The sequence below is a fragment of the Monodelphis domestica genome, chromosome 2 (assembly GCF_027887165.1).
Source record: "Monodelphis domestica isolate mMonDom1 chromosome 2, mMonDom1.pri, whole genome shotgun sequence".
In the NCBI taxonomy this organism is placed as follows: Eukaryota; Metazoa; Chordata; class Mammalia; order Didelphimorphia; family Didelphidae; genus Monodelphis; species Monodelphis domestica.
In genome coordinates this window covers 402,497,290-402,515,168 of record NC_077228.1, presented here as the reverse complement: position 1 = coordinate 402,515,168, position 17,879 = coordinate 402,497,290, and the positions used below count along the sequence as shown (strand labels likewise).

Here is a 17,879-nt window from a genome sequence, read left to right as displayed (position 1 = left end):
AATTTCAGGCATGATTTTGACCCTACAGGGGCTACTTTGGACCATCTGTAAAACGAGTGGGGTCAAATGAGATGATGTCAAAAATCCTTTCCTCCTCTAAATCCTATGATCTTATAGACTCAGATCAGGAATGAGAGAGAGAGAAAAGTGAGAGAGACAATGTAAGAGTCAGCCTTGCTACTTACAACACATTCTGCCATCACCACCTCTGCAAGTGACATCTATTCCTCTGGTGATTCAGTTTAAATTCAAGAGGGAAGAAGAGAGGCTAGAAGAGCAAATACTCTAAAGGAAATGGAGAACATCAGAGTGATGAGGGAGTCAATCAGTGAACAGACATTGTCTGGGTTCCTTCTTTGCATAGGTTCTGTAATAGAGACAGACATGAAATACTCTTTTACCTCTGGGGGCTGACACACTCTGATAGGTTTGTTATTGTCTGCTGACTTTTGTTTCATGAAATGTATTTTACAGATCCTCAAGACCCTCTTGCTGCAGTGTTCGCATCCTTTATCTTGGTGTATAAGACAAATTTAAGAGTGTGATTTCTATTTCAGGCTCTGCTTGAATTCCTTCAAAGAGTAATAGACAATAGAGAAAAAAATAAAATGACTGTGAGGAATGTGGCTATGGTCATGGCCCCCAATCTCTTTATGTATCCTGGATTGAGCATCAAGCCCAATGAACAAGGTGAATTTGTGATGGCTGCTGGGACAGCCAGCGTAATGCATTTCTTAATTAAATACCAGCAACTTCTTTGGACGGTGAGTACATTTTCTAAAGACTTTTATGTATACCATTACACTTGATCAAAACAATATTTTTACACTAACTTTGAAAAGTTATTTTTTGAAGTATAGAAATGTGAGATGGATTAGATTTGTAGCTCTATGCATAATAGTGGTTAAGAGTTATGAATTCAAAGAATACAAACAATTATAAGGGGCAGCTAAGTGACTCAATGGAAAGAAAGCAAGATCTGAAGATGGGAGGTCTTGGGTTCAAATTTGGCCTCAGACACTTTCTAGCTATGTGACCCTGGTCAAGACACTTAATCCTAGTTGCCTAACCCTTACCACTCTACTGCTAATACTTAGCATTAATTCTAAGAAGAAAGGTAAGGGTGTTTTTTTAAAGACTAGAGTTTGAATCCAGCCTCAGGTACTTATTGTGTGTGACTCTGGGCAGATCATTTAATTTATTAGCTTTTATTATTAATGATAATTATCTCATTTTACAGAAGAAAAAATTGAAGCCTAGGACAGTTAAATCACTTGCTTAGATTCAAAGAGGCAGTCAGCATCTGAGATGGAATTTGAACCTAAATCCTTTTATTTCAGAAAAAGCTTCTGTCACTGTACCACAATACTTCCCATGCAGGTGAGGGGGTAACATAACACAGTAGGCAGAGGCCTAAAAGTCAGGAAGATGTGAAATCGGGTTTTGCCACCAAGCTGTAATATCTGTGACCCTGGGCACGGTGCTCTGAATACTCTAGGCAACTTTTTAAAAACTACAAGAAGTGGAGGGAGTGTTAACCTTTCTTCACCAGTGAATTCAGAGGTCTAGCCCCTACACCTCTATCAGCAATAAACCATATAAAGTTTTCATTTGATTTTATCCTATGAAAGTGTTTTCTGTGATGGAAGGGAAAGAACATTAATGAGCTGGTGGTCAGAAGTCCTGAATTGTAATTCAGGTTCTGTCAAAAACTAGTTTGTGACTTTGGACAAGACTCTCCTGTGGTCTTTGGTTTCTTTTTATTTTAAATGAGGAAGGAAGGTATTCCTTCCAGCTCAACTATTCTGTAAGTCTAATTAAATTCTAACCAAGTTGATGACAAGATTTTTCCCTATTCTTTCTCTTCTAGATCCTTTCAGGGTTTTGTCCTATAGGAGGTCAAGTCAAATAATTCAGAGCTATTTTCTGGAAAGCCTTGCCTCAAGATATATTTAAATTTTATACATTATTAGGAGACATCAAAGCTCCTCTTCCTTTTCTCTTTTTTTCTTTTTATCTGATACTTTATGACATACAATGTGATAGACAATTTGTAGAACTCCACCAGCATATACACCTTGAATAGAAGGTACAAATGGACAATGAGATAACCTAGAATTAGGAGGAGGAGGAGGAGAGGGATGGAATGCCTTGGGGAAATTGCAAAATTCCTTTAATGACCCTATGCTTCTCCCAGAAATCAAAGTATATCTTTTTAATAGCAATATTCTGCCAGATACAGCAATCTCCAAAGAATTCAAAATGAGTATCACACAGAGAGCAGTGGGTAGGCATGTGTTAGGTGTGACCAGGCTATAATACGTAACAAAGAAAATATGGAATAAAGAGAATATTCAAGAACAATGTATGATTCAAAAATAAAATAAGCTGGTCACATAAAATAAGAGATAAGTACACTGCTCATATGCTCTGCTGGTATACTTGTGAGTTCAGGAGAAACTGAGGAAAGACCCTAGGACCTTAGGTGGGCTCCCATATGGAGATCATGCTAAGGTATGAACAATATGGGAAGATGTGGGCAGATATGAATGGATGACAGTCTTTATTGCTGCAAGGAGTATTCACACAACTAAGATCACAGATTCATTTGAGTTTGAAACCTTGATCCAACCAATAATTGGAATTTAAGGGGAATTAATTGAAGGGTAAAGGTCCTGTAATGTCCCAAGCATTTCAGGCAAATCTTGATTTAAATCATTTTCCAGTGTTACTTAACATTCTCTGACAGGTATTAAAAACTTTAATTTTTATCATAAAATAATATTTTAAAAACCTTCATTGATTAAAAGTATTACTGGATTTGAAAAAACTGGGTGTCAGGATATCTGTTATTTCAAGGATGATTCTCATGAACATATAATGAGATCAATCTCATTAATGGCAACAATGATAACAATAATAATATCTCACATTTACATAGAGCTGTAGGATTCAGAATGCTTTACCCCTGTTTAACTCTGTGTAGTATAGGGGCTTTTATTATCACCATCCTACAGATAAGGAATTGGAGTTGAGGAGAATTTAATCAACTTGACACAGGGTCAATTACTTGAGCTAGTAAGTATTTGAGATGAAATTTGAACCCAGTTCTCTGACTTTGAATCTCACACTCCTAAGTGCCCGCTATGTAGAAAGCACTAGGTACAGAAAAACCAAACACAAAACAACTTCTGCCCTCAAGGAACTTATGTAATTTTTATTCTCTCCATACAAATATACTTTATGTAAGTGAGATTATTGCCTTAAAAAGAATAATGTAGTTGTAAAACCATTAATAATATAATTACATAGTTACATTTTGGTAACAATCTCAATTTTTTTGTCACTAAGCTATTATTTTTAACATAACTTACCTCCATCTTATCAAATTATGTAATTTATATTTTATTATAGGCTATTATAATGTATTATTATGAAGTCTATATAATATAAATTCTACAGTTTCATCAGTCAAATTGGCTCTCTTTTTGATAGTTTTGAATTGTCTTCTTGAAGTTAGAAAACTCTGAATTTGGGGGAAAGTGCCACAGATGACTCTCAGGCCCAATGGAAACTGTCATTCAGTTGAGTCAGTCTGAAAAATCCAGAAATTCATTGCTTATTTAAAATCAAATGCTCATATTTATTACTTTAATAACCAGAAAGGCAGGTGCTATTATTACTACTATTTTATAAATGAGGAAACTGAGTCTTGGAGCATTAAATGACCTTGTGTAGAGTCATAAAACTAATAAGATACTTGAGACAAGATTCCAACCTAGTTCTCCTGCTTACAAGTCTAATGAGGTTTTTTTTTTGGGGGGGGGGTTGTTTTACTTTTTAGCATATTTTAACAGCTCATTTTAATTCTAAAATTTTTGCCAGTGCTGAATATAAATATCACAAATATCTGAAACAGCCTCAAAAATAACACCACAGGGAATTTGATCTAAATTATTTAGATGGCAAATATAGTTATAGAAAGAAATCTATTTTGTTTTTTCTTAGATTCCCAAGTTTCTTGTGACCCAGGTGAGAAAGCAAAATACCGAAAACCATAAAAAAGACAAAAAGGACAAAGCTATGAAGAAACTACTGAAGAAGATGGCTTATGATCGAGAAAAGTATGAAAAACAAGACAAAAACCTAAGTGATGTAAGAAAACATGAGTATATATATTGCATTAATGTTTTTATATTTCAATAGTTTTTCATATGTTTTATAGTAGTGTGACCTTTAAAAATAGGAACTGTATTCAAACAAAACAGTCCTTTGTTTCATGAGTAAATGAAGGGGTTTTATGCAAGCAAAATGATCATTTTTATTTCATTTGGGCATGTGTATTGATTATTCCAGTTGTTGGGCAATATATGGTATAATGGGTAGAAGCAAATGCACAAATAATAAAAGTCTTTTTGTTTTTTAAATCTTTTTTATCATTTAAAAATTAGTATGGTTACTAGAAGGACACACAAGCCAACAACAGATTGCCCATCATAATTGGAAAATTGACAGACCTTCTTAATAGTAAATCACAGAGAAGGAAAATGTATTTTTTCCCCTTTTAGTTTGACAAGAAAGAGTTGAGCATGAAACAGCACAAGGTGTAGACTAGAAGATAACCTAGTAGTAAAAAATGTATTTTCTTGATTAAGGCAAATATTACTTGCACATTGATTATAATCAATCAAAGATGAAACATTGATCATATATTAATTAATTTTAGTTTGAGAGAGAGTAGTCAGTTTGGAAAGAGTTAAATTGGAAAGGCCAATAGGTTTTACTTTATTTTATTTTGAAGGTCAAATACTTGTGGGGCTTGGTATCTGATCTGTCTTTTTCTATACCAGACATCTCTGCTATTAAGTAACTGGGGTTGAAAATAATGAAAGATATCTATAAAATAGTATTTGTGTAGCTAGTACAGACATACAATCATGAAGTCAAATGTTTCCATTGTTCTTTACGGAGAACCCCAGCTTTTTCTGCAACCATGTTTAGTTAAGTAGTGACATCTTGTGGAAAGATGTGGAAATTCAAGAACCTTCCACCGTCTGACTCCCCCCCACCCCCTTTGATATTTATTAAATTTACCATTTAGACACTTACTCCTCAACATGTTCACACTTCCTCATTATTTAATTGGGGGGGGAGGGAGGCATACTATATGATATTCAATATCAGAAAATAGTCTATTTTAAATAAAGGTTTTTTATGTTTGGGGAAATACATATGGAACTCATATTTGTTTGCCTTTGTAAAAGTAAAAAGGATTTGTGATAAACCTAGTCTTGTAAGGGAAAACTAAATCAAAATCACTTCAAAGGGATGAAAACGGTGCCTCATGTTCAAAAGTGTTTTCTTTGTCTCTTATTTGATTTCATATCATCTTAGAAATTTAGAGCCCTTATATTGTTATCCCCAGATTATACCTAGAAAAATAGTTTGCTAATTCCTTTTTATTGTGTAACCTTTTGTCAAAAAAGCAAAAGGTTCCTGTTTTCATTATGAAATGTATCATTCACTGTTTCTTACTTTGATTATAGTATTCTTTAATTATTCACACTTCCCTAATATGTGTTAATTAAATCTAGCATGAGTTGAAGTTTACCTCTGAAGTATCTATTAAGAAGCAGCTCACCAAACCATACTGTAAGGGGCACTTTTAATCTACTTAATAGGACAAACTTTTCAAAGAACTTCAGCACATTAATTATTTGCATATAAATATGACTACTGCTAAATACTAATGAATCTTCTCTGTTCATTAAAGCAGACCCTGGGGGAAGAAGTAGTTTATTAGAATTAATAAAACTATATGCCATTAAAATGTTTTATAGTTCACATTGGCCTTATCTTAAATTGGAATTTGTGGGGCACTACTAAGAGAGAAACTCACTGAACCTCACTTTCTTCATCTGGTAACTGTGGGGAAAGGCTAAGGGAGGACTAATTGATATAATTGCTGCTCTAAAAATCTATAAATTTTATAATTGCAATAGATTATGTAAGGGAAAGTATATGAGAAAATGAATATTAACCTCTAAATAAAATGTGGAATGAAGGAAGTGCTACTAGTGTAGTTAATTGAACAATGTTCAATGTTTTAACTTTAGCTGGATTTTACCTTAAAAATCCTGAAGGCCAGCTGCATCATTTTATATCAGTGGAGATCAGTGAATTGTCCAAAGTCACCCACATAGTTTCTTGGAACAAGGCTGGTGTGGCTTTGACATATTCTAGGTGGAATTTGCTGGATCCTTGGAACTGCCAATAATTCCACTGTTTGGCACCAAGCAGGTTGGGCATTGCAGGGCTCTGACAGTGCACTCTGGATTGTTTGTAGCTGTGGTTGCATTTCTTTAGCCACAACTCCATTTAAAATTCAGGCTCTGGTTTCATTTAACAACCTTTTTGACCCATGAGTATAGTGAAAGGTAATGTTTCACACATCTGCTTTAGGCCCTGGAAGAGAGTCAGGACTAACTTGGGGACCCCATACAGAAAATCCAATTATATTATCAAGCTTCAAATCTTGTTTCTTTTTTTAAGGTGTTCTAAAGGATTTTTTTTTTAGGTTAACACATAAAAGAATATTATGTTTTAATGAGACAAAGTATCAGCATTCATTTTTATTAGCATTTAATTCGCAATAAAATGCAAAGTAAAAATTAGAGGCATTTGGCTAATGAGGGAACAAATTATAACTTTCAGAATAAGGAATTATTTCTTTTCACTCTCTTAGCCACTACTCCTCAGTGCCCCCCCCCTCCCTTTTTGTCTAGGCAATTGAAATGCCTTCCTATAGCTGTAAAATAATGTACTACATCTGGCCTTCTTCTTGGAAAACTCTTATTTCCAGCTTTCTCACTAGCGTGTCTAATCATCTGTTGCCTTATTGAGGGAGAAAAAGCCATTACGTTCATCAACTTTACATGTAAATTAGATTTTTTTTAAGGGAGTGTATGGAAATGAATGTTCGATCTTCTGAGAGTTAATATTTTTAAGACATGACATTGATACAGTAGCCCAAACCTATACAGAGAAAATAATTTGAGCAAGGCAATTTTACTGCATTACCCATCGAGCACCTAATGAAGTAAGATTTGGATTGCAGTTTACTTAGCTGAATAATAAGAAATGAAGTCAGATTTTAAGCTCCCCTTTAGATCAGCATGTAGCGCACATGAGGGCCATATGAAAACATTTTCTCCATTACAAAATTGTTTACATGTTTAAGAAATTAACTGTAAAATTTTTAAAAGGCTGTTAAATCCTCTACTCTAACTGATATTTAATGGTTAGTCAGTCAAGGAATCCTGTTCTTCTGGGTGAATTTCTGCATAGCATAAGCTCAGTTCTGAAACAAAATTTCCCAGTGTAATGCCCTTGATAGTCGCAGTAGGAACAGTTAGCCAGCATGTCTACAAGAAGCTGACCAAGTGGTGGGTATGTGTTGAGTTAGCAGGTTGAGAGCCCACTGAGCTTGGTAGCTTAATCATGTTCATATATCCCTAGTGTTTGGGTTCCATAAGACTTGATGCCAAACTTCAGAGTGGTGAGCATAGACATCCTTGAAAGTAGATACCATTGGGCATTGTTTATAATCTTTTGCTGACTATCATGAATTAAAATAGACAGCCAGCAATAACATTCCATCACTGTTTTTAAAGTCTTCTGGTCCCAATAGTTGCTTTTTTGTTGTTGTTCTGTCATTTCTGACTCTTTGACTCCACTTGGAGTATTCTTTGCAAAGATACTAGAGTGGATTTTGCCATTTCTTTCTCCAGCTCACTTTATAGATGAGGAAATGGAGGCAATCAGAATTAAGTGACTTGCCCAGGGTCACCCAGCTAGTGAATGTCTGGAGTCAGATTTGGACCCAGGAAAGTGAGTCTTCCTGACTTCAGGTGCAGCACTTTATCCATTGTGCCACCTAGCTGCCCCATTAATAATGACTTCTTGGAACACCTTTCCCAAAGAGAAATACTTTTTAGTAGGTTCAAAATCAGCTGAATTTTCAATCTCTACAATGAGAATTGTTTGGCTTTTTGAATTATCTTCTTTCCCCTTCAAATACACATGCATATATACATCACACATTTTAAAGCATACTCACAGAATGATATATATATATATATATATGCATATATATATATTTGTGATGATTTATTTTTCTTGTCTTTGTGCTATTTTTTTAAATTAGGAAGCACTTTGATTTGGGAGCAGGAGGATTGGTGTATAATCAGTGATTTAAGAAAAGGGAGAAAAAGAGCAAAAATAAATTATAAAAGAAACAGAACAAAACAAAGTTAAGGGGACTCGTGGTATAGTTTTATTATTAACTTTTAAATTTTAATATATGCTTTTACAAAGTATATAAGAGAATTTTATGGTTTCATGTACTATTCTTTGTTTTTGTATATCAAAATGATGATAATTGTTTAATTCTTAATGAAGGACAGAGGGGCACAGGACAAGTTCTTAGATGTTAGGAACTGTGTGTGTGAAGCAGAATAGTACATTTGAAAGAGCAATATATTTAGAGGGAGGACCCAGGTTCAATTTCCATTTGCCATGTACTAAGTACATGATGTTGGGCAAGTCACTTAATTTTTCTGTAAAATTATGGGGTACCGTTTAAGCCCCTAAGTCTAAGCCCTTCACAGCTCTATAGTTATGATCCTTCGATGCTATATATAATTCTATTTTGTTGACACATCTAAGACAATGCTCAAAGAGATGCATTTGGGATATAACAAATGATATTCAATCGATAATACTCCAACTCTGGACTTACATAAAATAGGAGAAAAACTTCACAGCTTGGTAAGTTGTTCTGCAAAGGTTAAGTCTTTGAAGATAGAATTATACTAGCCTCCCTCTCTCTCATTTCATTGGAAGAGCCTGAGGTTGGGGAAGAGAGGGAGAAAGATTGATCCCTGTACCACATCGATAAGGTAACTATAATTGGGACTGTTTCATATTGTGCCTGCCAGGACTCACAAACCTATTATAGAATAATTGTCATAGAATTCTGAAAGTTTGAGTAGGAGTCTAGTCCAACCCAAAACTTTGGGGGGGTTGTAATCCTTTAAAAATGATATTCTCACCTCTTTTTTTTTTTAACCCTTATCTTCTGTTTTGGAATCAATACTGTGTATTGGTTCCAAGATAGAAGAGTGGTAAGGGCTAGGCAATGGGGGTCAAGTGACTTGCCCAGGGTCATACAGCTGGGAAGTGTCTGAGGCCATATTTGAACCTAGGACCTCCTGTCTCTAAATCCACAGTTACCCAGCTGCCCCCTTCCTCACCTTTTCTTAAAGACCTCCAAAAAGGAGTATCTCATACCCTTTTGAGGCAACCTGCTGTAGAATTGGTTTTTGTAGACGGCTAATTCTTGCCCATTCACCATGCTTGGCCACTGGTGTATGCCAATGAAGCAGATTTGATACTTAGGGAGATATGAGAGTTAGTAGTGACTAGGATTTTCCTCTCAAAATCGATATCTTCTGCTAAGATTCCACAGTGTCAGAAGGGAGTGTATCTAGCAGAGGTGATCTTTGATGTAATCCTTGTTATAGCTTTGGATCAAAGGAGTTTATCTGTAGGTTGTTTTGGCAGCGGACTTAAGAACAAGTAACTTAAGAATCCCCATTGCTAAAAGAGCACATTTCTCTTGCACCCTGCATATATGCAGGTCATATAGTGTTTTGGAATGAGGCCAGAGGGCCTCTCTTTCCAAGGCCAACAATAACTCAGTTGGGTTAGGTATATAGCAATTCTGTGTTGTGTTTTGGTTTTTTCCCCAGTTCCCTATTTTCACACGTGGTCAAAAATCATGTATCAGAGATCTCAATTTTGAGATTTTTTTGCCCACATTAAAAAAAAAAGTAAAATGAGGGAGGAGTGTTGAATGGTAAATTCATTCATCACTTTTGGTTTGAAAAGTGTCACACATTTTTCAGTGCTCATAAGATTGAGTTAGGACACACACACACACACACACACACACACACACACACACACAGGTTTATTTCATGGAAGTTTTGCTGTCTTAGTTAATAGAAAGTGGATTCTCCCCCATCCCCTTTTTGGTGCATTCAGAAATGGTAATTGATCACTTACATTCTCTTTGAGATAGTGTACTAGAGACTATCAGGAAAGAGAATATTAGTAAGATATGGTCCCTACCTTTAAGGAACTCACAGTTTAATAGGGAAGATAAGAGACATATGCAAATAGCTCTAATTTAAAGTAGACTATTGTGAGTGGCAAAGAAAGAGAACAAAGGAAATGCCAGGAGGGTTAGGGGAGAAAGTGATTACTTCTGGCTAGAGGGAATCAGAGAATGATTTATGGATGAGATGACATTTGAGTTGAGCTGAGCCTTGAAGGATGAGTAGGATTGTCAGAGATGGGGGCAGGGCACATTATGAACAAAGCCTCAGAAATGGCAAATAAGTGGCTCTGGGATCCCTGAGTTAAAATCTTGGAATTTTAGAGGGAGACTTTACACTTCCCCTCAATTTTATAGATGCCTAAAATGAATACCAGAAACATAAAACATAGACCCAGTGCTAAAAGGAAACCAAGTCATCTGACTCTCATTTCCATCTCAACAGATAACCTCAGTTTGGCTGGCATAATGAAGGGAAGAAAGAGGAGGGAGGCAGCAATAATGGAAATATACTGTGTCCCAAAAGTCTCAGTGCATTTTAAACTATATAAACTTATTTTTGGACAGCTTGTATTAGGCTGGATTGAGATAGGTCTCCACAATTAATACTATCATTGTGAACAATGAAAGACCCTTTACTACTTGGAAAAACTAGCATAAGCATGTATTATTTTCATATAATATTATTTCTTTTGTCCCTGTTTTATCTTGAAACTTCTATTAGAAATTAACTAGGTTTTCACAGATATTAGTCTTCATTTGCCCATTATCCAGATTTTTAGTAGAAAAGTAGAAATCTAATTTTTTTCCCACATTTTTTGGGGTATGGTATAAAATTTCAGAATTGTTTTGATTTGTATTCTTTTATTAATGGTGCCTGGGATTGACCTTTTGTACATTTTTAACAGTTTGTATTCTTCTTTGGAGATTCATATCCTTTTACCACTTCTTCATTGGAAAATGGCTTTTGTCTTAGACATTCCTGTTATATAGATTTTGGATATGACATTCTTACCAAAGATACTTACCAAAGTTCTCCAATTAGCCACTTCTTTAAAAATTTTACTTGCATTGAATTTATTTGTACAGAACCTTTTAAATTTCATTTTACCTTTTTTTTTCATTATTTCCCTTGTTTCCTCTTTAACTTTTAATTCTTCCCCTAGCCAGAGCTATAAACGATATCCAATATGCTTTTTTTCCCTAATATTTTTTATGGTGTGACATTTAATATTCAATGCTATATCAGTCAAACTACCAAGGGGATACTTTATAGAGCAATGTAAAATAGTAAAATTAATTTGGAGGAACAAAAGCTCTAGAACTTAAAGGGAAATATCAAGATAAAGTAGGAATGAAAGGAAGATAGTATTTTCATACTCAGATTATGCAGAAATCAGTAATCATTAAAGCTATTTGTTACTAAAAATAGAAAATAGATCAGTGGAACCTCCTCAAAAGGCAAGTATCAATTGAATTCATATAGCTCAGAGTTTAATAAACCTGCGAATGTAGATTACTTGTTGAAGTACCCACTCTGATAAAAATTGCTGGGAAAATGGGAAAGCAGTTTGGCAGAAATCTAATGTAGAGCAACATCTCACACCAATATATTACAAGAAATTGAAAATGTGCTCATAATAAGAATATTCTTTTTTTATTTAAGAATAGTAAGACTGGGGGGCAGCTGGGTTGCTCAGTGGATTGAGAGCCCAGACCCAGAGACAGGAGGTCCTAGGTTCTAATCTGCCCTCAGATGCTTCCTGGCTTAGTGACCCTTGGCAAGTCACTTGACCCCCATCGCCTAGTATTGATTCCAAGGTGGAAAGTAAGGGTTTAAAAAAAAAGAATAAGACTGGGCCATCCTCAAATGCCTTTACCAAGCCACCAACACTATTATAGGCAATAATAGTAATATGAGAAGGGACTCCTGTTTTCAGGTAGCTTAATTTCTGATTGTGATAATTTGTTCCCTACACTCATCCCTACACTTAAAATAGGTTACCTCTACCGCCAAAAAAAAAACCAAAACAAAACTAGGCATATAGTGCCTGGCTATCATGATCAGCAATAAAAAATTTTCACTTGGCCATATTTGAAGAGACCTTTAGGTTCTAATAAAATTGCTGTATTTCTGGAATTAAAGCTTACAGTGTTTTATACACACATTTCACATGCATGCACATGTGTGTGAACAAGCACACACACATAAACACTAAATGCAAGTCCAAATACTTGTATAATGTATAATCCCAGTTAGAAACTTTTTGAAGATTTTTGCAATCTAAAATTCTCCTAAATTTCTTGTTACTCCATTTTTCTAAAGTTTAATTTAAATATCATTTTTCTGAACTTCAAAATCAAATGTCTTTTCTATTGAAATGTTCCCCATTTTTAAATTTTTAAAATTTTTATTTTCAAATTCTCTCCCTCCCTAAAATCTTTTTCTACCCTTTGAGAAAGCAAGAAGTACATTACTCATTCTACATATGAAGTCATGCAAAACATATTCTCCTATTAGCTATGTTGGAGGGGCAAAAACCCAGTAAATATAAAGTGAAAAAAATATACTTCAATGGTCACTCAGAGTTCATCAGTTCTCTCTGGTGGTAGGTGGTTTTATCATGAGTACTTTAGAATTGTCTTAGAGAATTTTATTAATTAGAGTAAGTTTTTCATATTTGATATCATGCAATATTGCTGTTATTGTATACAATGTTCTCCTATTTCTGCTCACTTCATTTTGCATTGATCCATCTAATTCTTCCCAGGTTTTTCTGAATCCATCCCACTAATTTTTTTAATAACACAATAGTATTCTATCACAATCATAAACCACAATTTATTCAGCCATTCTTCAATTGATGAGATCCCTTCAGTTTCCAATTTTTAAAATTACCACAAAAAACCTGCTATAAATCAAAATCTATTTTTTTTACAGTTAACATTTAAAAATAACAGTGGTAGATTTATTCCTTTGCTTTAACAACTATTTTTTATTTTAAATGTTTTAGGGATAGTCTTTTTATCACATGTATGCCACTTCCCACTGATTTCCTTCTTCTTGTCCCAGATTACATCCTTAAAAAATACAATTGTCAAGAAAAACAAATCAACACATTAGCCATTTCTGAAAATGTATGTTTATTTAGTATTTCTAATCTACCTTCCCGTTTAAAGGCAAAAATACAACATCATTGGTCTTTTGAAGTTATGATTGGTTGCTGTATTAATCAAAGTTTTAAAGTCTTTTAGCATCAATTTCCTTTGCATTATTGTCACCATTGTGTCAGTTATTTTTCTGCTTCTGTCATCTCATTCTATATCAAGTTGTTTAAGTCTCAGTTTTCTCTGAATTCCTAATATATGGAAGATTTGATAGAGAAATAATATGCACTATATGTATAGACTAGTTTGTACAGCCATTTCCCAATTTATAGACATCACTTTTTTCTCACTTGTTCTTTACATATTATAAAAATGTTGTAATATTTTTGTGGTAAAGAATCAAAAGTTCTTAATACTATGTTTTTGTAAGAAAGAATTGTCTTGGGGAACTAAGAGGTGAAATGATTTGCTCAGGTCTTAAATCTGTTTCTTTTAGGCTCCAATATGCTAAAAGCAGACCACAATGTAGGAGAAGTCAAACATAAAAATACTTAGAGCAGGACTTTATTGTGCTTACCTGCTTTGATAGAAGTGCCTTGTATCATCAAGACCTCTCTTATTGATTAAATTAGTTTAAAAAAATGATACTTCCCCCTCTATGTTTGTTTAGTGGTGGTAACACCTGTCAAAATGTATTTACAGTTGCCTTTTTCGTACAATTGAAAATTATATAAAATTAAGTTAATAACAACCTTCTCTTCCCTCAATGAATACTACCTGCCCATCATTTACAGAACAGACTTTTAATTTTTCATTAAGCATTAGTGTTGCCTTCACCAATGAAGAACATGTTCTCACCATACGTTAGGAGATAGTCTTCATGAATTGCCATTATCCCCTCCACACACTAAAAAGAAAAAAAAATCTTAACTAAGAGGCTGGTCTTCTGATAATGGACTTCTGTGAATTTACTCCTTGTTCTTCAAGTGATAAGGTATTACTGGGTGTCCCCAAAAGTCTTGCTGCAGTTTTAAGCTTAAAATTGTTTAATATCATTTTGCTGCTTAAAACTACACCCAGAGTTTTGGGACACCCAGTAGAATCCTTTGTCAGGTACTTTTCTCAGTACCTTTTGGTCTAGCTTGTTAAGATTTACCAGAACTTGTGCTCCTTGGGCAAAAGCTTTAAAGATCTATGCCACTCTCTTGACACAGTAAGAACTTAATAAATGATGGTTAATTGAATTGACTAACTGGTCAGGCACTAATACAGATGGGTTTTTGGCCTTTCCTGAATGGGCCTGGTGTCTTTGAAGCTTTTCCAGTATACATTCTTGTTCTTATTTCAGAAATTTCCTTAAAAAAGGATTATGTCCCATATTTTCAGATATCTCAAAATATATTTTTGTGTCTTGTTTCAGCTCCTGATGTTTCTATGTATAAATAAAATAGCCTGCATATTTATCAGGAAGGCGGTAACAGTGTTTCATTCTAGGCATTCCTTGTATGTGATGTGAAGGGTAACCCAATTAACTGAGAATGGAGACAACATTGTAGCTGAACAAGGGGGATGTGTTTCATTTTTCAGATGCAATTTCAAGTGCAAAGATTAGATGCTCTAGGAGTTGGGGAAATTTTAGGTTGAGCAACATTAAAAAATACAGCCCTCACAATCCAGAAACTTCTTTTTGAATCAATTTCATAAATTGCCAGGAGAAGGATGCACTAGCAGATAGTACTCAGAAATCAGCACTTAATATGGCAGTAATGGTTATTGCTGTCATTCTTTACATCTTTAAAAATAATTAAGCATTACTGTATGCGTATTATAAAGTTCCCCTATCGCCATTAAAAGGATATTTGAGGTTCTGATGTAATTTGCTAAATTACATTATACAGTAGTTAAGGTTTTTATGTAGTGGAGTAGTAAAATGTGCAGTAGTTAAGCACACTTACCATATAATGCATTGTACAAAGTTCCACGTTCCAGCTGCTCCCTGCTTTGTTCCAATGTCATGATTGCTTTGCAGGCTGATGTTCCTCAGGGAGTGATTCGAGTACAAGCGCCCCATCTTTCGAAAGTTTCCATGGCAATACAGCTCACTGAAGAACTGAAAGCCAGTGATGTTCTCGCCAGGTTTCTCAGCCAAGAAAGGTACGGGCCCGTGTCGATTTTAATTATTCTGTAGTGTTTCTGGATTTCTAGGCTTCCTCTTTCAGAATGGGCTGGAAGCCACAGAAGGTGGGGTGAAGGGAGGAGCTTTAAACTACTTTGTTTGGGGAACAGAAAGGAATATTTGGCCAAGAGAGGCTCCTTCTTCACCTCTGCTTCCTGGCTTCCTTCAAGATCCAGATCAACTCCAACTCTGTAGGAGGCTTTTTCTTTGTGCTTCCCTCACCTCCCAAACTCCCAACCCCACTTCTGCCTGCAGTCAAAGATGGCCTTCAGTTTATACCCTGTATATAGCTTGTTTGAATGTAGTTGCTTGTAGTTTATGTAGTTTATTTTGGCCTCTCTTTGTCTTTTAGCACTTTTCTGTATCTGGCACAACAGAAGTGCTTAATAAGTTCTTGTTGGCAGGGGCAGCTGGGTGGCTCAGTGGATTGAGTACCAGACTTAGAGACAAGAGGTCCTGGGTTCAAATATGTCCTCAGATACTTCCTAGCTGTGGGACCCTGGGCAAGTCACATAATCCTCATTGCCTAACCTTTATCGCTTTTCCAGTATAAGCTTTGGAACCTGCCTTGGAACCAATGCAGTGTTGATTCTAAGGATTTAAGAAAAAAGTTCTTGTTGGCCTTGACTTATTGTCTGTTGAGTTGAATAGAGTGCCTGATTGGACTGAGTTTAAATTTGAATTTGATATCATTTGTTTTTTAACTCAGACCCCCTTCAAGTAGATGCTTAAAAGTTTCTTCATAGCTACTGGATAGCCTGGCCTAGGAGTAGAGCATTCATTTTGTTGGTGTTATGGAGAGATTACTGTATGTGGAGTCAGGAAGATACTTACTAGCTTTGTGATTCTGAGCAAGTCACCTCACCACTGTTTGCCTCAGTTTCCTCATATGTAATAGGCTTAATAATAGTACCTACTTTCCAGTGTTGCTGTGAGGATAAAATGAGTTAATATTGCAAAGCTCTTTACAAACTTCAAAGTGCTATGTAAATACCGTCTATTATTATTATTACTTGCATTACTACTTCAGACTAAGCTGATAAATATTATGGTCATACTATATGTAAAACATTTCAAAAACCTTAAAGTGGCATATAAATGCAATTTTTAAAAATTAAAACTACTACTAATTCAGGACAAAGTGATAAGCTATTAATGCTTATGTAGGTATGGAATTTTGCATACCTTAAAGTGCTATATAAATGCTGTCTATTATTATTTTCATCATTGTTTCTACCACTAATTCAGAACAAGTTGATAAACTATGAATATGATACAATATATAAAGCATTTTGCAAACTGTATAGTGCTATACTGTATAGTCTCTTATTTTTATTGTTACTATTACTAATTTAGAAGTAGATAAAACATTAATATGATACTACATGTAAAGCATTTTGCAAACCTTAGAGGACTCTCTCTCTCTCTCTCTCTCTCTCTCTCTCTATATATATATATATATATATATATATATATATATACATACACACACATATATGTATATATGTTGCTGTCTATTATTATTACTACTACTACTACAGTAGTTTGATAAAATATTTAAAACACTGTATAAACATTAGTTATTACTATTTTGCTGGCTCTGTTAGGAAATTACCACTAAGGAGAGTAATATTTCAGTCCTTTCTACCTTAGGAGATTGTCTTCAGATGTAGTTGGGTCCTTGCCCCATCACAGCCCTTTTGGAACTTAGCTTGTCTGGACCTTGGATGGGAGATTTACAGTCTGTTACTGCATTTATTCTCTGAATATTCAGCATCATAGGACATGGCAGAATTTGCCTCTTTGTATATTTTTAAAGTGACACATAGTCACTTCCTATTTTAAGATGAGATACTAGAAGAATATTAGTGAGCAGTTTCTGTATCAAGCTATTGTTGTTTGTCCTTCATTTTCTGAAAGGACCAGTGATATCACAGGGTCATTTCTTGACTTGTGTGTGAACTGGATTTAAGTGAGGCAGAGTTGCACAAAGTTATCAGCCTTACTTTCTCTTCCAGAGTCATTAAAGCCCAGTGGCAAGATAAAAGTAAGGATGACCGATGATAATTCAGGATGCAGTGGATGACCTTGGTGTCTTTGATGTCTGACTAGGCTATAAGTATTCCATAGCATCTATTTTCAGCTGCCTTCACGGCCATTGGAACAAATTGTTCTCATCTGTGCATTTTGCCAGAGAAACTCTTTGCATGCTTGGGGTAGACACCCCCTCCCCCAACTCTCCAATGAATTTGTGGCTCATCAGTTACTCTCAACCTGGTTTAGCCCATCTTCTAAAATGATTTTACTAGGTTATGGCTGCTGCTCATACTAAAGCTTCTTGGAGCTACCAGGGAGACTTGAGAGCCAAGTGAACACCAACGGTGGATGAGCAGCTCTGAAATGGGCTCAACAAGC

At 35.1% G+C, this 17,879-nt stretch overlaps 1 protein-coding gene across 6 annotated transcripts in view; it reads left to right on the top strand.

Annotated features, from left to right (window-relative positions):
* Nucleotides 1–17,879, top strand: part of ARHGAP18 (Rho GTPase activating protein 18) — a 236,912-nt gene that overhangs the window by 209,215 nt on the left and 9,818 nt on the right. For all 6 annotated transcript variants that reach the window (XM_056818752.1, XM_056818755.1, XM_056818753.1 and 3 more), the window contains 3 exons: nt 558–764; nt 4,009–4,155; nt 15,318–15,442. In XM_056818752.1, the coding sequence (XP_056674730.1) occupies nt 558–764; nt 4,009–4,155; nt 15,318–15,442 (479 nt within the window). The remainder of the gene's footprint in view (nt 1–557; nt 765–4,008; nt 4,156–15,317; nt 15,443–17,879) is intronic.